The 25,427-nt window shown below is 31.3% G+C and overlaps 1 protein-coding gene across 4 annotated transcripts in view; it reads left to right on the top strand.

Moving 5' to 3' along the window:
- LOC134680848 (cytochrome P450 4B1-like) overlaps positions 1-10,840 on the top strand; it is a 29,785-nt gene extending 18,945 nt beyond the window's left edge. For 2 of the 4 annotated variants that reach the window (XM_063540111.1, XM_063540112.1), the window contains 5 exons: positions 484-607; positions 1,412-1,607; positions 2,601-2,683; positions 3,985-4,050; positions 4,722-10,840. In XM_063540111.1, coding sequence (XP_063396181.1) covers positions 484-607; positions 1,412-1,607; positions 2,601-2,683; positions 3,985-4,050; positions 4,722-4,824 — 572 coding nt within the window. In that variant the 3' untranslated portion in view covers positions 4,825-10,840. The remainder of the gene's footprint in view (positions 1-483; positions 608-1,411; positions 1,608-2,600; positions 2,684-3,984; positions 4,051-4,721) is intronic. The other 2 variants (XM_063540108.1, XM_063540109.1) reach the window with 1 other exon arrangement.
- The last annotated feature ends 14,587 nt before the right edge of the window (positions 10,841-25,427 follow it).

Genomic DNA, 25,427 nt, shown 5'->3' with positions numbered 1-25,427 from the left:
CGGTCAACCAACTCGTGATGGCGTCCGTAAATATAAATGACCCCTGAAAATAGTTATTTTAAAAACCTGAGTTCTAACCGTTGTTTTTCACAGCCTGAACTTTGACTTGTTAGTCCCAAAAGTCTATAACCTTTTTGATTTAAGATTAATTTTAAACCGCTGTTGTATGCATTTTATCTATGTATCAAAATTCAATGAACTTATGTAATGTTAACCTTTTTTTAGTAGTTTCAAGTTATTTTGAGAAAGATATTGTATGTTAATACTGTTTATAAAGTTAAAAAGAAGTTGATGAAACAGAATCAGATTAATGAATAATATCTACAGTTTTAAATCTATTAAGTCAGATTCTTCCATTATTCATCTATGTGCTCAGCTCTTGATGGATATTTTTGAATAGCTCCATCTATTTGCTAACATCTGATTTTTACACTCATGAAATGATGATCATAATGATAATGTATCTCTTTCTATGGCATATAGGTCACGACACTACATCCAGTGTGTTGAGCTGGAGTATATACAGTTTAGGCAAACACAAAGACATACAGGACAAAGTTTATGAAGAGGTCAGAGGGGTCATTGGGGACAAACAGTATGTTGATTGGTAAGTAAAAGGCTTAATTAATTGATAATGAGGATGGATGTTTGGTTAACGTCCAGAGGCAAATTGATATGCATAATCAGGACGAGAACATGTACATGTAATATAAATATTAACCCTGCTATTAACTAGACCAACATGCTAGTTCACCAGGTAACAGTCTGTAGAAAGACTACATTTTTAGCTCACCTTACCTGAAGGTCCAAATGAGTTTTTCTCATCACTTTGCGTTCGGAGTTGTTTAACTTTTACAAAAATCTTATCTGAAAATACTGGGCCAAAGTTAAACTGTGAAATTCTTTTATACATTGTTATTTGGATGGAGAGTTGTCTCATTGGCACTCACACCACATTTTCCTATATCTATATAAACTAAACAGTCTTGTTCTTTGCCTCTATCTCAGTTGACTTAATATTTGCCTAAAAATATTTCATTATAGATATCTTTCAAAGCCGAACTTAAAAGAAATCATACAGTATTTTTAAACACAACTACTAAAAATAATACCATCTGCTAAAAAAGGCTTTGAATTTGATCCTTGTCCATTAAAATACATCATAATGAGCAATACTGGTTTAACTATGTGTGCAAAATGTAGTTTTCTCCACCTGATTGTTTGTAAGTAAGCTCCTTTTTGGTCAAATTTCATATAATTAATTTTTTTTATCATGTCCCATCAGATCAGTTTCAATATAATGAAAGTTAACTGTGTACATATCATTCAACAAAAAATGTCATATTTTTCTCATCTTACATTCATCATGTTCTTGTTTTTTTATTTTAATCTTTTAAATATTTTATTTTAGTGAAGACATATCTAAAATGAAATATTTAAGCTGTTTTCTGAAGGAAGTAATGAGACACCACACCCCAGTACCAGTTATCAGTAGGATGTTAGATGAACCATGTATTATTGAAGGTATAGAGATACCTAAAGGCAGTTTTATAGATATGGCTATCTATCATGCTCATCATCATCCTGATGTATGGGAGGATCCATGGGTAATTATACAATATAGGTGCTGAAGGTGTTTCCCAATGTCAAATCAAGGTCAAAAACACAAATTTTAGAACGACCTCTAACAGGAGGGTAAAATTGTGAATTGACAGGGTTGACATATGCTGCTATTTTTACCTGTCAATGGAATCCACACTCAAATACTTAAATAAGGTTTACTACTAGGGGTTCATCATTATTTGTTAGAAAAACAATCTTCATGGATCTCATGGGTGCAGGTGAACCAAGAAATTAAATGTTCAATGAATAACAATGTTTTTTCTGGTTTGTATGTAGACTTTGGGAAAACAAGAAATAAAATATTCATGAATTTTTTCCCTAAGTACACTAAAATTGGTAACAATGAAAATAAATGAATCAACAAGAAAGGGAAAGGTTTAGAATGTAATATGTTTAATATGAAAAAAATATCTGTTGTTAATTTAATATAAGATTCAACATGATACATTTCATTAGATTGAATACAAGTCCTATTAGGTTAAATAGATCTAAGAAGATGTGGTATGAGTGCCAATGAGATAACTCTCCATCCAAGAAACAAATTAAAGTAAAGTTTTACAAGCTACAAAGTAGCTAAGATGCATTATACATTACCAAATATCCAGAAACATTATGGCATATTATTTAAAATCAGATATAAAATTTGACAAGAGAATGGTTATGTGTCATTCTATTTTTAACAGTAATAAAACAAGCAGTCAATGATTTTTTTGGATTCTATTGAAATGAATACAATTGAAATTGTTTTAAATGTAGGAACTATTCACATTCTTTAGCCATTTAATTTTGGCATGGTAAAACATAAACAAAAACAAATACATAAAAATATGTCGATAATCATTTTAAAAACAATTTTTTTTTATATTAAAAACAGTAGTTTATTTGCAATTTTGAATGAGACATCAATAACCAGACTCACCTTTCAAACATTTTTTATCTATAAAGCAAATATTGATACAATTTATTTGCAATTTCAGGAATTTAAACCAGAGAGATTTGAGGGAGACAAACATCATGATATGGATCCCTACAGTTTTACTCCCTTTTCAGCTGGACCAAGGTAAATATGAATTATCTCCCCTGAAATGTAAAACAAAATTAACTAGAGACAAAAAAGATTTAATTGATACAGACTTCCTTCGAAGTTTCTTATAGTTGTACTCTATTTTCTCCTTGACAAATTTAGATTTGAGTTATCTCCCCTTTCCTGTAGAAAGTTTCAATAGAAACTTTCTCAGTAGATCCTTAAAACTTTAATGAATTTTCTGCCTGACCACTGTGACTATGAATCATCTCTAATAATGGTGGAAGACTAATTGAAACAAACCTCTTGGGGAGGATCCTTATAGTTTTACTCCGTTTTCTGCTTGATTGAGATGAACATGAATTATCTCCCCTATAATGCAGAGGATCTGTATAGTTTTTTTTTCACTTTCTGCTTGATTGAGATGAACATAAATTATCTCCCCTATAATGCAGAGGATCCTTATAGTTTTACTCCACTTTCTGCTTGAATGAGATGAACATAAATTATCTCCCCTATAATGCAGAGGATCCTTATAGTTTTACTCCACTTTCTGCTTGAATGAGATGAACATAAATTATCTCCCCTATAATGCAGAGGATCCTTATAGTTTTACTCCACTTTCTGCTTGAATGAGATGAACATAAATTATCTCCCCTATAATGCAGAGGATCCTTATAGTTTTACTCCACTTTCTGCTTGAATGAGATGAACATAAATTATCTCCCCTATAATGCATAGGATCCTTATAGTTTTACTCCACTTTCTGCTTGAATGAAATGAACATAAATTATCTCCCCTATAATGCAGAGGATCCTTATAGTTTTACTCCACTTTCTGCTTAAATGAGATGAACATAAATTATCTCCCCTATAATGCAGAGGATCCTTATAGTTTTACTCCACTTTCTGCTTGAATGAGATGAACATAAATTATCTCCCCTATAATGCAGAGGATCCTTATAGTTTTACTCCACTTTCTAATTGAATGAAATGAACATAAATTATCTCCCCTATAATGCAGAGGATCCTAATAGATTTACTCCATTTTCAGTTAGACCATGGTAAATACAAATTATCCACCATAAATTAGTGGGTAAATACAGAAGATAAAGGTCCTTGAAAAGGATTTTTATAATTGTTTTCCTTTCATGGAGAAGAATGAAGATAGTTATGAATGTCAGCAGTTTGAAAGAGACAATAAGCATTTAATTTACTAAATTTCTGAACTGCTACAGTATTTATTAGTAAGGAGAAAACATCAATAATGCAGCTTTTGACTCTATTCAATTTTCCACACTGTAAAAAATAAGTCAATGTGAATATTTTTTATTTTAGAAATTGTATTGGCCAAGCCTTTGCACAAAATGAAGAAAAGGTCCTAATTGCTAGACTAGTCAATAGGTAATGTTGTTGTATTGATATTTTTTTTTTTTTGGGGGGGGGGGCAGAAATATGGAAATCCATTGTGATTACCAATGAGGCATCTATCAACCAAAGTTTAAATGAAGTGGATGCAAGCAAAAGTAGGCAAATTGACTGCTTTCAATAATGAGCAATAAAACAATCCATACTTTATAGTGTGCTATAAAACTAAAATTGCCCCAACATGAAACATAAGAAACAATTATTCAATTGAGGAAACTAACAGCTTAATTAATTTAAAACAATTTACAAAAAATCAAATATGACAGACATGAACCAATGAAAACCAATGAACTACAGGCTCCTGACTTGGGATTGGGATTAGCACATAAAGAAGGTTGCAACTCAATCATGTTTGAAGGCTCCAACCCTCTTCATGAATTGTTTTATTTGAAACTTTCTGCACTTATTTGTTTACAGTAAAAACATTTGCTTTGCTTTTGCTTTAAATAATTGTTACTTTTACTGTAAAGAAATGACATTTTTATTAACACATTACATTATTGTTGTTAGACTAGAATCAGGATCTTTGACGAATTTTGCATTTAATATTTTTGAAGTTTTTGAATTTGATTTTTTTGTCTGATTGCTTATAAAATTCATGCATATTTTTTTCTAAAAATTTGACATATAATATTTAATATTTACAGATTTGAAATTACTGTAGATCCCGATCATGAAGTAGAACATTTTATAGAGGTGGTGATGAGAGCCAAAAATGGTATTATGGCCAGCTTTAAAGAAAGGCCTTAACTGCCATGAAGTTCACATATACAAAATATTAATAGACAGTGTGACTGTTTGAGTCCTGATATCCATATTATCTGTCTTATATTGGAAATTAGCTAAACAGTTCAATTATAGATTAAGTATATAACTATAAAATGGTATATGAACCGATACAGTTGTACCTCATTATGATAATCAGGGTTGCATTTAGACCTTGGATGAATTAAGGTATATTCCTAGGTCTTGCAAAGATTTCCACCTGCATTTGGTTATAGGCTTCTACTGTGTGGCCTGGCATATAATGGCACACATATTCTTCCTCCCATATATTTTGTCTTGTTTTTCAATTAATCAGACTATTCAACCGACTGCTTTGGGTTGCAAATAATTTAGTATAAATTTCCTTTTCGTATAAATTAAAGAAATTCATACAACTTGTCAATCACCTCCCACCATTAACTTTCATATGCTGTTATCAACTAACTGTGATTTGCTGCCTGCAACTTAATAAAACTTTCTTACCTTTTGCACAGTCAAACTTAAATACCTCTTACTCAGCCCACATTTTCTAAATCCTGAAATGTAAAACAGAAATCCCTCAGTAAAAGTTAAAGCCTATGCTCATTTTTTAAATAAAGGTGCAATACATATTCATACATCTAATACAGTTAAAAAGGCCTCTATTGGCAAGACTAGTATTTAAGTAATTTAATTAATTGGATGCAGTTATAGTATTCTGTGAACTTATTTGATAAGCTAATTTGTTTTTGACATTTTTCAAGAAATTTAATGCTATATAATTATAAATTGTATTGAATGTGTAACCCCTTATAAAGATATATTTCAGAAAGTTTAGAAAAATTGCAAAAAACTAATTGCTGTGAAGTTGACTTAAACATAGCTTTTTAAAAAGTATGAATAATTAAATCATTCAATTGACAAAGTATAAATGATTTGAAAATTTTAGATGATTATGTTTGAACTATTGTTTTGAAAATGTAAACATTTCTCCGGACCTGTTTTTGTCAGCAGTTACCTCCTTAATGTATATTGATCTAATTTTGTAAACATAATATCTGTTATTTTTGCCATATGATTACTGCCTTGAGTTATCACTAAGTTGCAAATCCCTCTTAGTTGACCTTTAGCAGTTTTTGCTATTCTAGATCTGTTTTAACTCTTAGTTTTATGCTGTAAAATGTTTCATGACATTTAGATTTTTAAACTTACCATTGATGACAATGGTTGGTTTATGTTTTGTTCTAATGAACTCTATTTCTTACAAATTTTTGCCTTTTAGAAAGGTTAACATTCTTTAACATTTTTGAATTTTAGGTTTTTAGCAGTAGTGTTGTATTTATAAGAGGTTGTTCCCAATGAATTATATGTTAATATTTTTATTTTCACTTCTGAATTGTTTCATATTTTGGCATACTTAAAAAATGTGATAGTTTGTTTTTACACATACTGTTTTTATCATTGCTTGCCACCATTTACTTTTTGAGAAATTATTACTTTCTATCTCATATGCTACTACAATCAAGACTATGTTTTACAAGTCTGTTGTTAATGATGCAGTGGTTGTTGCTGATATTTTATTGCTTTTTTTAAATCTTTATATTAGTGAGGTTACTTTCTTTAGTTATATTGTATTACCCTAAGCATGAATTTGCATTATATTACTTTTTATTCCCTTACCGATGAAGTCAAAGTTGGCTTTAGGTTTGCACTTGGTCCCTCTGTCTGTCCATCCGCCAGTCTGACAAATCAGTTTTTCACACTTATCTTTCTTCATGTTTGAAGATATTGATTTAATATTTGGTATATTTTTTATCATAACAAGTTACAGATGCAGTTCAAATTTTGTTCCGGTTTGATGATTTTGTGCAGAGTTAGTGACTTAGTACAATCACTGTCTAAATAGAGATTTTTAACTGTTTCTTTCCTAATTTATTCGAAATAGTGCAATGAGGTGAACATCCTTTAGTCACTCCTTATCCATGACCATGTCAAGCAATTCAGTAATAATGTACGCTCAGTATTTCAAGTTAAATAAATGTCATGTGTATGTATTACTGTACTAGTTTAAAAATCCATTATATTAAAATTATCCTTAAAGTTGTAAAAAGTATTACATGGTATACCTATTTTACCTGCAATGTCATAGGAAGATAACTCTTTTCAAAACATTGCCTTAATAAAGGATGAATACAGTGTAAATCATAATAAACTTTAATAAGTTTAAAACCAAAAAGAGATAGTAAACTGCTTTCCTTAGTGCACACAAGCGCTTTGATTAAATAGCATCAATTATTTGTTGTTAAGATAAGATATTGTGTTGTATTTTACTTGCATGCTTTTTGTAATTATTATAAGATAATGTATGTTATAATAAATAATATATTTTGCAAGTAGTTTAAATTAGTAGAATGCAGATTAATTTCCAGAAAACATAATGTAACCTTCACCTGTTACTTTAAACAGTTGAAAAAAACAATTTTCAATACAAATGTTATATTTTACTCAAAGTGGACCTAGTAGGCAAGTAAAAATTTTCAAAAAGACTCAGTTGACAATTTAAATGTATCCACCTAGCACATGGCTTTATTGTGTATCAGTCAATTTATGTTATCTATACTCTTGGGTAAACCTGATATAAATAATTCTATGGGGTAATTGTCTTTAAATGTCAAATGTCATTTGTAAACAAGTGAAACTTTCGCTAGATTGCACAAGTATTAATGTATGTTTTGGTATGTTGATACATATTTGGCCAGTTATATCTCTGTTGTACATCTGCATAGGTCGTTTCTTCTGCTTGGTGACAACCAACAAAATTCCTATACTTCTTGTGGTATGACCCTTGTTATTGCCAGCTGTTTGGCCATAATATAATCTCATTTTGGTAGGATCCTTGATCTTGAATTGATGATTTGGCATCAGGTTGTCTTTCATTTTGTCTGTCCTTAGGTACCATCTAATTTGTGATTTCAAATTTTTACATAATCTGAGCAATGTCTTTTAAGGTTATGGAATATTTTTGCGTCTTTTAAATTCCTCAGGGTCAATATAATTAAGAGTGTCGTGATCTTTAATTATTTTATTGCAAGGCTGTTTAATTTATTTTTATTAACTCCCACATAATAAAATGTTATGAACTCATACTTGTTGTCCTTCAGAGTTACAACTGTTACTTAAACTTCAGTTTGTGGACATCATAATGAGCTTTTCTATCTATGTTCTCTTCTTTATTTGGCATCTGCTTTGTTTTTCTTGCTAAGGTATATCGTTCATCTCAAAATTGTATTCGTAAAAATCATGTGGATATAACTTAGTGTCTCTGGTATGTTTTATTGTCTCTATTCAGCGAACTGTTATATTGTCTGTAAAAACATAGACTTTTACTGTTGGGAAAACTTGGATAAAAATGTTTGACACCGTTCTTTGGTAATAACCCTCCGTGTAATGTATGTGCCATTTCTGTTAATTTTCATCCAGTGATCGAACCCTGAAGTTCAAGTTTAGTGTTTGGATATATTTGTCAAAGGACATAGCCAATTGCAAACTCAGATGCATCTACTTGTACTGACAAAACAAGTCTATTAAATTAGAGACATATAATATACACAGAGATTGGCAACTCCGTGAAATCAAGCGGCCTTGAATGGGATTCTCGTCAATAATTATCTTACAAATTGGGGAGGAATAACCCCTGATAGGTAATCAAGAAAATGGGTAAATTATTTAATATTAGATATTTTTGTTACTAAAAAGCTATTTGAAATCGCTGTATTTATGTTAATGAATTTATTTAGAAAATTGTATTTTTCAGCATTTCTTTTAATTTAAAAATTGAAAATCGGGAAAGGAGTAGATAGGTCCGGTAAGACCCTTTTTTGTCCCCAAAATATGGCAGTTTTACAAAATTGTTAAAATGTAAACTTTTAGTTATTTATTGGATAGTAAAATGGTTCTGCTACATAAATATGGACTGTTTTTGAAAATACAATGCACATATATTGGGTACTAGCACCATAAAGTCATGCTAAATTACTGAAATCGTAACAATTTCAGCATTTTACTTAAATTTTAGACGGTTTCCGTGTATAAAGAAAGTGGCCACATTCGTGTTCATCCAAAATATTGAAATGGAAGTTGTATTTGATGATGATACATAACATATATAAAGGTTGAGGATGAACACGGATGGGGCCAATTTCGTTTTGGACAAAAACCATGTGAAAAGTGACATTTTTCCGCATATTTAGTAGATTTTCCGTATTTGAGCTTGAATCGGATCGTTTTTAATGACGAAATAAGTTTAAATCTTTCACATAAATTAATCGAAACCATTGAAATAGAAACTTAAGTGTTTAAAAAGTGGTCAAAATCTTTCATCAGATGAAACTAAAATTTGAGGCCAAAATCGGTCCTTACCGGACCTACTCCTTTTAAATGGTTTACAAGAAACATTTGTGTACCACATTTCTTTAATACAGCTTGATTCTTTTAAATTACACAATGAAATTATAGGTGTCAGATTTTTAGGTAATTAGTTCCTTAGAGTTGTGACTGCAGATTCACAGGTGTATATGTTACAGTAAATACGTGAAATTAGGAATGACACGTAATTACTACACAATTCAGTAAATACCTGTAATTACTTTTTTTTAAGTGTTATAATATTTTATTTGAATTTTACATTTGTTAGAGATACATGAAGTACCGGTACCTTATCCCGGCCTCGTTAACGTTAGTATATAGCATTTTATTGATAAGTTAGAACTTGTTAGAGCACAATATGTATATATAGTAATAATGACATGTATGTAACTGAATAGAAATATGATAGCACGATGTATAATAAATTTATGAAATTAATTTAATTTTTGCTGCAACCAGATTATGGAATTTTTCATATTTGCCTTCTTTATTTATCAATATTTCATGATATTGAAGAAATTCTTTTTTGAAAATTTCAAACATATTAATTTTTTGTACCTGTAATTACTAATTATTTTTTTTACAGCTATTCACAAACTTGATATTTTAATTTGTATTAAAATTGAGACATACATCAATATACCAAATAATAAAGTAACGGGGTAGGGATTGTAGAGATTACGTATATGTAAAGGAATCAAAGACTGTATGTTTTATAAATTTGTTTGTGAATTGAAATAGGGAAATGGTTGCTTTATAATTTTTGAAACTCGCTAAAAATCGTTTTCAACATGCAAGACAATCATATAATCAATATATGAGAAATACATTTGTGAGAATTCTCGTTCGTTCTTTTTGATGATAGACATTCTATTATGCCATATATGGTTGAAAGATAATGATTATTCATCAGGAAACATTAAAATCTCTATTAATAAGCATACTTTGCATATCAATCAGACTAACTTGACATATGAAATAATTTAATTCATCAGACAAATTATTTTAAACTAAGACTTCTGTTGTTAGAATTTGCATTGAAATAGGGACGAAAGATACCAGAGGGACAGTCAAATTTATAAATTGAACATAAACTTACAACGCCTGGCTAAATATGAAAGAAGACAAATAGACAAACAATAGAACCAATGACACATGACATAGAAAACTAAAGAATAAGCAACTTGAAGGTGACATTCTTCATAAATAAAATTATACAAAATGATGGCTTTAAGTGTCTCTTTTATATGACTTTCTAAAGACCTCCAAACTTAAGCCTGTATATGTAACAAAAAATTTGTTCCGGCGTGACATTTGTTCCTCTGGAACAAATTTCATAGGAAATATGTTCCAGCGGAACTTATGTCACAGAAAATATGTTCCAGCACTATAAAATTTGTTCCAGAACTAATTTTCTAACCAAGTGTGAAATAAGTTCCGGAACAAAAATCACAGCACTATGACAATGTATGAGTTTTGTTCCAATATTAAAATTTAAAAAAAGTGAATTAAGTTTGTGTGATATTAGTTTTGAAAGAAGGTATTTTATAGAAATCAATGAAAATGTTCTGATGAAACCTGTTTCACAGGAAATAAGTACTGTGCTTGCATGGGGTACATTTGCAATTAAAGGCCAATCTCCCATGCAAAGTTCTCGGTCCTTGCTCTCTCTCAAGGACCGAGAACTCTGCATGGGAGATTGATTAAAGGCATGACTTTAGGATGAAGATAAGAAATAAAAGCGATGAGAATCATAATGTTTCATAATTTGTATCTATTTTATCATTGAAGTGGTATTCCACCTCCTTTAATTTCCTGTTGATCTGTTATGGGTGTTCTAATCATACATGTACTTAGCTATTGTCATTTCACAGTTTTTAAAGAGAGTGTCTTTTGTTTTTCTATGTCTTGAAATATAATTGATCAGTCACTTTGTCCATTTTGAAAAAGTACAAATATTCATCTTTAACTATTATAATTCTTTTTTTCGGAATGACTTTTATTATTATTTATTCTACTCTTTCCTGGTTCATAAGTGTCATTTTTAGTATTATTTATTGAGAATAATGTTATTAACTTTTGCTTTACTCCACATGATCCAAATTTGATGTTTACACTTTTTATTTATTACCTTATCAATTATAAAACATGTTTTTTATAATGACTTTAAACTCACTGATGACAAGTGCTCAGTATGTAACATAACTTGTTTAACCAGCGGAACAAATTTCATAGACAAGGTACTTATTTCACCAGATGAGGAACAAATCTCACAAATCCAGAACTTATTTCACCAGGTAAGGAACAAATCTCACAAACATGGAACTTATTTCACTAGGTAAGGAACAAATTTCACCAACCCATAACTTATTTCACCAGGTAAAGTGTGGAACTTATTTCATATAGATGGAACAAATTATATAGAAATTGTCTGTGAAAAAAGTTCTCCCAGAACATATTAGTTCCACTGGAACTTTTTTCACAGGAACAAATTTTGGCTCACATATACCTGTACAAAAATTGTACTGCACATGTCATATAGCAGTTATCAACACCTTTTTTGTAGCAAAAATGATTACCCATTAAGAATTAAAATACATGTACATGTTTACTCGATGTTCTGCGGCTATTGACATATTGATAGTGTCGCATAACAAATCGAAACCACCAATCCTTATGAAGAAACTAGTCCTGACTTGCAAACAGACAGACACACATGAACATCATTATTTCTAGGTAGGTTTGGTGCTTTAGGGTGGAATTTTACAATATGTTCAGTGCTGTATTGGTTTTACATCATTAATCACACATATAAATTATTGAGTGGGAAAAATGGCGTGTGTGTATTCGGCAAAACTGGTTTACCACAGCACATAACGCAGGTGCCTGTTCCAAGTCTAAACTCATAGATCGTAAATAAACTGACAACACCATGGCTGAAAAAAGGTTAAGACTTGCAAGACACAACATGAAAAAGTAAAGAAAAAGCAACACGAATCCAACCAAAATCTGGGGGGGATCTAAGGTGCTCCGTAAGGGAAAACAGATCCTGCTCCACATATGGCACTCGTCGTAATACTCGTGTTATTACAGGGCCGGTACATAGTCTAATTCGGTTGTCCCACTTTCGTGAAAAGAGAAATGGATTATAGCTACGACATAAGCAACATATCCAGTGTCATATGTGAAACGGATATTCCATAACGGTCAGCCAACTCGTGATGGCGTCCGTAAAATTTAAGAAGTGATGATTTCAACTTCACCATTTGAAAAACAAAAAAGGAAAAGTCACAATTGGGATGCTGAAATCATCTCTTGTCGTAAATCTGTATTTCAACCGACCCTCATAGTCAATTTATAACTATAAGTCCTAATCAAATAGCACCATCAAAAGCTCAAACACATCAAACGAATGTCGTATTTACCTTTACATGTATGTGAATGAGCTTATTGTGGATCGACCCAGTAAACCAAATGGTGCATCCCTTTTGTTTTACTTTCAATTTTGTCATTCTATCCTTTTTAATAGCTGAATACATGTGTAACCCAGCTCCAGCTTAACGGTTACATTGAGGTTGAATTATTCATTTGCAAGTGAATAACTCATCAGCCATGTTTCTTAGCTTATTTTGAGAAAAAAAAAATGACCCAAACTTATCTTAAAAAAATCGAATTATAATTTGATTGAACAACAACAAAACATATAATGTATTTTTTTGCATTATATAGCTAACAGTGCCTAATACCCTTTAATATAACAAAAAGGTACATTTTAGGTTGATCACTTTTTGATAATGTTCACTGTTTTATCCTTATTTTTCATCAGCTTGCCATATTATAACATTGTTTTATCACCTTTAAAAAAATCATTTAAAAACTAGTAATTACTGGTTATAACTAGACAGATTCAGGAATTACTTGTATTTGCTAAGTGTATCGGGAATTACAGGTAATTCCGAAATTTTATTAATTACATGTAATTCCGAATTTCACCTATTTACTGTAACACACATATATATATATATTGATGCGATCCGATGGTTTCAATATTATCTTTTAATAATTTTCTTATATGTTACCAGCATACCGACTTTACGTAACTTTTTCTTATATATGAACTAACATTGTTGGGTTGATGTTTATACGAGTTGTATATACATTATGTACACAGCCATGTATCACCATCATTGGCCCCTGAGTCAGTGACAACCCTACAACATTGTTGGGTTGATGTTTAGACGAGTTGTATATATATATACGAGTCTAAATTGAAAACTACGTTCAAACCTATGACTGCGTTGGATAAAAACCGCAGTTTTTATACGTGTGCATGTAAAACAAATTTCGTTGTAAAAGGGTCTAAAAACAGCACAAACAACATTTTCCAAAAGACCAAAAGAGTGAAAAAGTATATTTAAACAAAACGCATTTGACTAACAGGTCGAACAACTGATGTTCTTTAACCCTGCTGACTGCCATTGACGATTGCCAAATAAAATTGATCACAAGATGTAACAAAATGGATCCTAATATAAATTTAATACGTCACAGAAAAAAAAATTGTTAACTTGTGGACAGTATGTTGTGCCACAAACATTCGGTGTCAATATTTCTTTAGTACACCATATCCTGATTTCGACAATAAATGACTCTTCAGTGATGTTAGGGATCGAAACGGTATTTGGAAGGCCATATAAAAAGTACCCTCATTTTTAGAGAAAGTACCCTCATTTTTAAACTCTTGAATTTTAAGAGTCAATATATAGGATGAACGGATCATATAAACCGGAGGGAAAATATGATACATGCCCAAACAAAAAATATAAACGAGTCTAAATTGAAAACTACGTTCAAACCTATGACTGCGTTGGATAAAAACCGCAGTTTTTATACGTGTGCATGTAAAACAAATTTCGTTGTAAAAGGGTCTAAAAACAGCACAAACAACATTTTCCAAAAGACCAAAAGAGTGAAAAAGTATATTTAAACAAAACGCATTTGACTAACAGGTCGAACAACTGATGTTCTTTAACCCTGCTGACTGCCATTGACGATTGCCAAATAAAATTGATCACAAGATGTAACAAAATGGATCCTAATATAAATTTAATACGTCACAGAAAAAAAAATTGTTAACTTGTGGACAGTATGTTGTGCCACAAACATTCGGTGTCAATATTTCTTTAGTACACCATATCCTGATTTCGACAATAAATGTCTCTTCAGTGATGTTAGGGATCGAAACGGTATTTGGAAGGCCATATAAAAAGTACCCTCATTTTTAGAGAAAGTACCCTCATTTTTAGATTAACTCTTGAATTTTAAGAGTCAATATATAGGATGAACGGACCATATAAACCGGAGGGAAAATATGATACATGCCCAAACAAAAAATATAAACGAGTCTAAATTGAAAACTACGTTCAAACCTATGACTGCGTTGGATAAAAACCGCAGTTTTTATACGTGTGCATGTAAAACAAATTTCGTTGTAAAAGGGTCTAAAAACAGCACAAACAACATTTTCCAAAAGACCAAAAGAGTGAAAAAGTATATTTAAACAAAACGCATTTGACTAACAGGTCGAACAACTGATGTTCTTTAACCCTGCTGACTGCCATTGACGATTGCCAAATAAAATTGATCACAAGATGTAACAAAATGGATCCTAATATAAATTTAATACGTCACAGAAAAAAAAATTGTTAACTTGTGGACAGTATGTTGTGCCACAAACATTCGGTGTCAATATTTTTTTAGTACACCATATCCTGATTTCGACAATAAATGACTCTTCAGTGATGTTAGGGATCGAAACGGTATTTGGAAGGCCATATAAAAAGAACCCTCATTTTTGGAAAGATAAGAACTTGTTCTAAATCTTTACTTAGGCACCACCCTCCCTAACAACAGGACAGGTTAGCTACTGTTACTAAATGTATTCACACTAAAATATAGTTCCCTATTGTTCTCATGAATATGCACATACTACACAAATAAACTGAAAAAAAACTGGGTATATTATTGGAGCAGTTCATTCAAGATTGTATGTAATTAAGGTGTGTTGATGTGCAGGCTTTTTTAAAAACATTTTGATTAGGTAAATGGGTATTGATTCCACTAGTATGATTGACCACTGTCATTATCACTAATCAATCAGAGACAAGGTGGACCTTTAATTACAATGCCCCACCTCCTAAACTGCCAATCAAATTGACCACATTACCTATCAACCTCAGTCTTACATAATTATACAGACCACACAAAATATGATATAATTCTTAATACACAAGTATTTGACCTCATAATTGAATACACAAATGTGTATATTAGATGTTTGATATTCATAAGGATTATAGATTTATTTATTGCCAATTACTTTTGATCTACATTACATACAGTGATTCTGTAAATTATATCTGAAAGATTATATTTAAATGATTAATGGAGTAACAAGATTTAAAAAAAATGAAATATGAATATAAATATGAATATATAAAAGGTATTCAAGTATTTTCAATGCCATATAACCTCTGTTTCAACTTACAAAATGCCCCAAAACAACATTTTTAGATTATATTTGTTGCCACTTTAAAGCTTTTAGCTGTTGGTCTATTTTTTTGTCTTACAAGGATAGTTTATAACATTTACTAGACGGATTTTGCATTTTTTTGATTTTTTAAAACATGTTCTGAACTGGCAACATATTAATTTAGATTAGATATAAACTGCAGTTTAAATAAAATTGTGAAAATTTAGAGATTCATATTATTTAATTTGAGCTCATTTTATCCTCTCAATGGAAAAGCATTATTTCCTTCTAAAAACCTGCTGTTAAGAGGGGGGATAGTAGGGGTCCTGGTCCCGAAATCCCGGACTTAAAAAAAAGAAATCCTGAGGTCCCGAATTTAAATAAAGTAAATCCCGACGTCCCGAAATCAGAAAAAAAGGATTCCCGGATTCCGAAAGGGTTAATCCCAAAATCCCGAGCTTAAAAAACACTCGCTCCCGGAGTCCTGATAAAGGTCCTTTCCCCCCTCTGTAAATGCAATTTTCAGCAATAGTGCTCTATAAATGTTCATTTTCCCCCAACATACCTTAATATGAAATAATTTAAACTACTGTTCTAATCTTTCCATGAGTGATATCCATCACTTTGATTAGAGAAAGTACCCTCATTTTTAGATTAACTCTTGAATTTTAAGAGTCAATAGGATGAACGGATCATATAAACCGGAGGGAAAATATGATACATGCCCAAACAAAAAATATAAACGAGTCTAAATTGAAAACTACTTTCAAACCTATGACTGCGTTGGATAAAAACCGCAGTTTTTATACGTGTGCATGTAAAACAAATTTCGTTGTAAAAGGGTCTAAAAACAGCACAAACAACATTTTCCAAAAGACCAAAAGAGTGAAAAAGTATATTTAAACAAAACGCATTTGACTAACAGGTCGAACAACTGATGTTCTTTAACCCTGCTGACTGCCATTGACGATTGCCAAATAAAATTGATCACAAGATGTAACAAAATGGATCCTAATATAAATTTAATACGTCACAGAAAAAAAAATTGTTAACTTGTGGACAGTATGTTGTGCCACAAACATTCGGTGTCAATATTTCTTTAGTACACCATATCCTGATTTCGACAATAAATGTCTCTTCAGTGATGTTAGGGATCGAAACGGTATTTGGAAGGCCATATAAAAAGTACCCTCATTTTTAGAGAAAGTACCCTCATTTTTAGATTAACTCTTGAATTTTAAGAGTCAATATATAGGATGAACGGATCATATAAACCAGAGGGAAAATATGATACATGCCCAAACAAAAAATATAAACGAGTCTAAATTGAAAACTACGTTCAAACCTATGACTGCGTTGGATAAAAACCGCAGTTTTTATACGTGTGCATGTAAAACAAATTTCGTTGTAAAAGGGTCTAAAAACAGCACAAACAACATTTTCCAAAAGACCAAAAGAGTGAAAAAGTATATTTAAACAAAACGCATTTGACTAACAGGTCGAACAACTGATGTTCTTTAACCCTGCTGACTGCCATTGACGATTGCCAAATAAAATTGATCACAAGATGTAACAAAATGGATCCTAATATAAATTTAATACGTCACAGAAAAAAAAATTGTTAACTTGTGGACAGTATGTTGTGCCACAAACATTCGGTGTCAATATTTTTTTAGTACACCATATCCTGATTTCGACAATAAATGACTCTTCAGTGATGTTAGGGATCGAAACGGTATTTGGAAGGCCATATAAAAAGTACCCTCATTTTTAGAGAAAGTACCCTCATTTTTAGATTAACTCTTGAATTTTAAGAGTCAATAGGATGAACGGATCATATAAACCGGAGGGAAAATATGATACATGCCCAAACAAAAAATATAAACGAGTCTAAATTGAAAACTACGTTCAAACCTATGACTGCGTTGGATAAAAACCGCAGTTTTTATACGTGTGCATGTAAAACAAATTTCGTTGTAAAAGGGTCTAAAAACAGCACAAACAACATTTTCCAAAAGACCAAAAGAGTGAAAAAGTATATTTAAACAAAACGCATTTGACTAACAGGTCGAACAACTGATGTTCTTTAACCCTGCTGACTGCCATTGACGATTGCCAAATAAAATTGATCACAAGATGTAACAAAATGGATCCTAATATAAATTTAATACGTCACAGAAAAAAAAATTGTTAACTTGTGGACAGTATGTTGTGCCACAAACATTCGGTGTCAATATTTCTTTAGTACACCATATCCTGATTTCGACAATAAATGTCTCTTCAGTGATGTTAGGGATCGAAACGGTATTTGGAAGGCCATATAAAAAGTACCCTCATTTTTAGAGAAAGTACCCTCATTTTTAGATTAACTCTTGAATTTTAAGAGTCAATATATAGGATGAACGGATCATATAAACCAGAGGGAAAATATGATACATGCCCAAACAAAAAATATAAACGAGTCTAAATTGAAAACTACGTTCAAACCTATGACTGCGTTGGATAAAAACCGCAGTTTTTATACGTGTGCATGTAAAACAAATTTCGTTGTAAAAGGGTCTAAAAACAGCACAAACAACATTTTCCAAAAGACCAAAAGAGTGAAAAAGTATATTTAAACAAAACGCATTTGACTAACAGGTCGAACAACTGATGTTCTTTAACCCTGCTGACTGCCATTGACGATTGCCAAATAAAATTGATCACAAGATGTAACAAAATGGATCCTAATATAAATTTAATACGTCACAGAAAAAAAAATTGTTAACTTGTGGACAGTATGTTGTGCCACAAACATTCGGTGTCAATATTTCTTTAGTACACCATATCCTGATTTCGACAATAAATGTCTCTTCAGTGATGTTAGGGATCGAAACGGTATTTGGAAGGCCATATAAAAAGTACCCTCATTTTTAGAGAAAGTACCCTCATTTTTAGATTAACTCTTGAATTTTAAGAGTCAATATATAGGATGAACGGATCATATAAACCAGAGGGAAAATATGATACATGCCCAAACAAAAAATATAAACGAGTCTAAATTGAAAACTACGTTCAAACCTATGACTGCGTTGGATAAAAACCGCAGTTTTTATACGTGTGCATGTAAAACAAATTTCGTTGTAAAAGGGTATAAAAACAGCACAAACAACATTTTCCAAAAGACCAAAAGAGTGAAAAAGTATATTTAAACAAAACGCATTTGACTAACAGGTCGAACAACTGATGTTCTTTAACCCTGCTGACTGCCATTGACGATTGCCAAATAAAATTGATCACAAGATGTAACAAAATGGATCCTAATATAAATTTAATACGTCACAGAAAAAAAAATTGTTAACATGTGGACAGTATGTTGTGCCACAAACATTCGGTGTCAATATTTTTTTAGTACACCATATCCTGATTTCGACAATAAATGACTCTTCAGTGATGTTAGGGATCGAAACGGTATTTGGAAGGCCATATAAAAAGTACCCTCATTTTTAGAGAAAGTACCCTCATTTTTAGATTAACTCTTGAATTTTAAGAGTCAATAGGATGAACGGATCATATAAACCGGAGGGAAAATATGATACATGCCCAAACAAAAAATATAAACGAGTCTAAATTGAAAACTACGTTCAAACCTATGACTGCGTTGGATAAAAACCGCAGTTTTTATACGTGTGCATGTAAAACAAATTTCGTTGTAAAAGGGTCTAAAAACAGCACAAACAACATTTTCCAAAAGACCAAAAGAGTGAAAAAGTATATTTAAACAAAACGCATTTGACTAACAGGTCGAACAACTGATGTTCTTTAACCCTGCTGACTGCCATTGACGATTGCCAAATAAAATTGATCACAAGATGTAACAAAATGGATCCTAATATAAATTTAATACGTCACAGAAAAAAAAATTGTTAACTTGTGGACAGTATGTTGTGCCACAAACATTCGGTGTCAATATTTCTTTAGTACACCATATCCTGATTTCGACAATAAATGTCTCTTCAGTGATGTTAGGGATCGAAACGGTATTTGGAAGGCCATATAAAAAGTACCCTCATTTTTAGAGAAAGTACCCTCATTTTTAGATTAACTCTTGAATATATATATAAGAAAATTATTAAAAGATAATAACGGTTTCAATATTATCTTTTAATAATTTTCTTATATGTTACCAGCATACCGACTTTACGTAACTTTTTCTTATATATGAACTAACATTGTTGGGTTGATGTTTATACGAGTTGTATATACATTATGTACACAGCCATGTATCACCATCATTGATGGCGATCCGATGGATACATCTGTTGTAGGGTTGTCACTGACTCAGACGTACTTATGTATATATATATATATAAAAGTCTATAAAAAGGACCAACCAGCAAATTTACTATGTACCGGATCGTCTAGAATAGGCGATACTATGCAGAGAAGGAAAAAATTATATCAGTCTAACGATTTGCACAACGGTACTGATATAAGGTGTTATTAAACGAAAATGTTGTTATAAAATCGTGTTGACAAATATTTCGGCTCAACAAATGGCCTTCTTCTTGTGTCACAAGTTTTAACAATACATCAATGTAAGTATAACGGAATTTGATGAGACTGTCAGAACCAGGTTTAATCCACCATTTTCTACATTTGAAAATGCCTGTACCAAATCAGGAATATGACAGTTTTTGACCATTCGTTTTTGATCCATTTTGTTGTTTTGCCATGTGAATATGGACTTTCCGAATTGAATTTCCTCTAAGTTCAGTATTTTTGTGATTTTACTTCTTTTTTTTTTATAAAGGATTGAATGATTTTAAGTACTGGGATCGAATCCTTACCCTGACAGACACATCGTCAAATGGATATTTAAAAAAACAAACTGTAAAAGTAATATTGATAAAGACAATTAAAAGAATACTGTAACACGTTATTAAGATGATAAACAACGTTTGTACGCAGAATCTATACTTCAAGACCAACGTGTAATATTTGTGAAGTTGATACAGAATATTTATTAACAATGGCTTGGTACCTTCCGATGAATATTTCGCAGCTACATTAAGGACGCAATTTTGTAAATTTGACGAAAAAAGGGGGGTGAAAACGGAATTGTCAGAATCGGCTTAATGTCAAATATTTCATAGTCGTACATGGACAATAACGAAAGGCCGTCTGATTTCTCATCACTGAACATAAAAATATGACCCCGTGACTCTAACACTGTCACGTGACATGCCATTTTCATATGTTAAAACTGTCGTCTGTATTTGGCTCGAGCACAACCTTTTACCCTTCACCATTCTCATCCAAATTTTAACAATAGGTTAAGCAACTACCAGTGTCACTTAAAAGTGCTGGGGGTCAGAACAGTTTGTTAAAAATGTTTATTTAGAATGATTTTACGTCTTTGAAGGTCAAATTCCGTGATTTTGTCATCTTTGCTTACCTCGTATGACTCTCAGAAACAAAATTGGAGAAACCCCCAGCAAGATTCATGATCGTATTTAAATTCTTAAAATAATTTTCCTTAGTTGGTGGCATTTGTTTGAGATTAAAAGGTTGTGCTAGGTCAAAATATTGAAAATTAAACGAAAATTCTATTGTCGGCAATATTTTAAAGCGCAACAAAGATAACGATTTTGAATCGGTACCGGGGAAAGCGAGGGTTGTTTCCGCGCTTAATGAGAGATGATATAATACGTTTTTTTAAATATAAAAGCCGGTGTTTTTTAAATTTATAAGAATATTTACACTTTGTGTGAGTGAATAAAAGTCCTCAAGATATATAAGATGTGTCCGTTTTTATTTATGGGACCTTATATTGATTAACTAAAAACGGCAAAGCTTTCAATCTACATGTATCTGCAATGATCATGTTAAATACAATTTTGTCAACATGTGACTTTTCATTTTAAAAGAACCTATAATCTTTAAACTTAACAAGATACATTTAAGTGTATACAATGTACCATGTATACTCTGATATATCTGAAAAAAAATTGCAAGCATAATATTCCAACAGAAATTAAGGAAGAAAAATTACTCTACATTTTGAATGAACTTAGACAAATGTTAGACAAAAATAGATTTTTACTTTTACAAACTTATGAGTTTTCAGTCTGTGATCTTACAAATCTAACAATGCAATAACCAAATTCTCCAAATTTCAGTAGTAATGTAACCCTTTTTTGCAACCCCATTTATACCAGTAATCAGTGTCAGATATGCAAGAATAAATTTACAGAAATTCTATTTGTTAAATTGTGACCGCAAAATCAACCATTGACATATTTGCAACATAAAAACACTAAACAAAATATAGAGATAAATATATCTTTAACATCTCTTTAATGTTATAGAATGAATTTTGCACCCATTAATTGTATATTTTATTATTTTAAAATCTCATGGTAAGATTGTATTGCAAGAATTTACAATTAATTTATGAAATAATATTGTTACAAATTTATGCTATAAGCACGAATTTAACCATCTTTTAAATCATAATATATCTTTGATATATTGGTAAAGGGAATCAAAGCAATATGTTTTTTAAGTTTGGATATAAAAAAACTATCATGGTCCTATAATTTGGTTTAAATTAAAATGATATGAACTTACAAGTATCTCAATTGTAACAGTTAACTGTTACATATAAAAAAATAATGTACAAATATATTAAATTCAACATCTGTTACACTTACTTTTAAAATGCAAAAAGCGTGAGTTACCTAGGGATTATAGTGTTTTGTCATATTAAATAACGGTCCATAATTTTTTATTGTCAGCAATAAGAACAAATAATTTTCATTCCTCACACATATCTTCTTCAGTTTAATTTTAATTTTGAATGTATGATGCTTTCTACGATTGAATACATTTATGACAGTGCTTACAATGAATTACCGTGGTTTCCAAGTGATATAAAATTAATGCGTTGTTCGGTCATTTGTTGACTATTTTTCTCTATTTAAATTCCTCCATAAGATTTTTTTTTAGCTTTTGATCATAAACAACCTTCTGTCCAAGTTTCGTACAAATCCAGGATAGTTTAAGAAAGTTATTAAAATTTTAAACTTTAACCACAGAGTATTTGTAATGTTTACTAGAATAAAAACTCCATTTATAAGTAAAATAGGGATAATCAAGTTTCTTTTTTACAAAACTTTAACCGCAGAGTGAATATTTGTGGAAGCCGTTGCCAATGCAATGTAGAATCGTGATGTCTCCCTTCTATGACAAAAGTCGGTGACTCAACAAAAATGAGATGTGGTATGATTGCCACACATGATCAGACAGAAAATGAAATGGCGATAAGCAATTATATGACTTCATACAGTCTTAAATAAGTTAGTGCTGATAATATAAGTAAAACAGCATAGTCCAGATAGTAAAACTTACAAGTACATGGTCAGTATGGACTTCTTTTACATCAACAATTGAAATAGGCAATGACCCAAGGAACTAATCATTTCAGTTTCATTTTTTCATGCCTCATCTTCTTTATTGCTGCCATGTTCTTAATGATGAGATATTTTAACCTACCCAGCAACTGTAAAGTGCTACAATTTTAATGTAAATAGCACATAAACAGTTACCAGCCAGGTAATATGGCATAATGCCAAGAGTTACCCTGCCTGATCTTCTAGGAAGCTATATATACCCTGCCTGATCTTCTAGGAAGCTATATATAAAGTAAAAATAGCATGTGCCTGTTGAATAAATAAGTTGACATCAGCAAACGCCATTAAATTACAAAACTAAATAACATAATGAATATAAACAAAAGTGGAAAAACTATATAATGCCTATGTACCAGACCGTATGAGTTATTGGACTGTACGCGTACCATTTGGACTGTATGCATACTTTTTTTAAATACTTATATGGTCGACCGTACGCGAACAGTCTGACTAGTATTAAGAAGTTAGTCAAGTTTATTGGATACAAATGCATATAACAGATCAAAATAACTTTACTCTCAAATTAATATAAAAGTTCAATTGTAATTGAAATAAGAAGTTTATATTCAAACTATTTAAAAAAAGTCACGCTTATTAAATCTGTTAATCTCTTATATTTAGCATGTCGATCAGTAATTCATCTGACACTTGAATTATGGCCACTGAAATTGAAGTTATGGGAAGTAAATATAATGTGGGGGGGGGGGGGGGCAATTGTTTTATTATATTTAGCAACTTTACAAAAAGTGCAAATGCTTAGGATCATGCATGAACTGCAACATGTTAATATAAAAAAATATTACGTTACTTGTGGTAGCAAGTGTCACCTTGGGCGAGAGAACAAAAATAGCATTCAGATTTACAATTAATCAAATGTCTAATTTCAATTGCTCGCTTGTTCACTTTATCCATCTTATGGTAATAATTTCAACTTTTAAAACTAAAAATAAAGATTTTGATAAATCTTTATTTCAATTTAACCCAAATGCGGCGTAAAGCAACCAACAATCAATCAATCAATGATTTAAATACATGTATGGTCAGGTCCAAATACACATGTGGTCTGGAACACCTATAGATATATATGGTTTTATAGCTGACTATGAGGTATATGCTTTGTTCATTGTTGAAGGCAGTAAAGTGACCTATAGCTGTTAATTTATGTTACATTTGGTCTCTTGTGGAGTGGTCTCAATGACAATCATATCACATCTTCTTTTTTGTATAAATTATCTTGCTTAAATAACTATATCATTTTAGTAAGTTGGTAGTCATCCAGAACCGGCTTCAAATATATTATATTCAAGATGTACATGTACAAATGTATGTTGGTACAAATGTACGTACATGTACGATGAATGTATTTAACTCAAAGCTGACATGTCAACATAGCTGGCTAACTTAGCATACATTTGAATTTTAATATTTATTTCTCACTTGCCTACCTTTCTGGCATGCAATTTCTGGATACAGTAAAATTGTACCCAGTTTTAGTGAAAGGACTGAAGCTCTCACAGAGTCATTCTAATAGTGACATCATGACATGACAATAAGAGATATGTCCATATTAAAAGTTATTTTAACATAGATGACGGGAAATGTTAATTAATGTTTATGTATATACATTGTACAGTGTATCTGGCACATGACTTCTTTTCTGGCATATATGTGTCTATGTCATGTATGTACAGTATATTGAATTTTTGTATCCAGTATGAAATAAAACGCATTCAAAAATGATGATATGAAAAGCATTATGACCATAGGGTATTATGTGATAATTATTACTCAAACTGACTATATATATATATCTGACTCAGACGTACTTATGAATATAATTATTTTCTGTGACTGTATCTTACATTAATTTGTAGGATCCTTTACTATAGATAATTTAGCTGATCTGTAACAATAACATCTTCATGCCTAATATATCATGTACTGTAGTACGCCGCTAGATTAAAACTGACGTGGAAAGGTAACATATGGCCACCGAAAGCTCTTTTTTTGAGAGCCCAGGTGGTCGTGTGGTCTAGCGGGACGGCTGCAGTGCAGGCGATTTGGTGTCACGATATCACAGTAGCATGGGTTCGAATCCCGGCGAGGGAAGAACCAAAAATTTGCGAAAGCAAATTTACAGATCTAACATTGTTGGGTTGATGTTTAGACGAGTTGTATATATATATATATATATGTTC

The sequence above is a fragment of the Mytilus trossulus genome, chromosome 8 (assembly GCF_036588685.1).
Source record: "Mytilus trossulus isolate FHL-02 chromosome 8, PNRI_Mtr1.1.1.hap1, whole genome shotgun sequence".
In the NCBI taxonomy this organism is placed as follows: domain Eukaryota; kingdom Metazoa; phylum Mollusca; class Bivalvia; order Mytilida; family Mytilidae; genus Mytilus; species Mytilus trossulus.
Note: the sequence above shows the minus strand (reverse complement) of the source record. Positions and strands in the feature narration are given on the sequence as shown.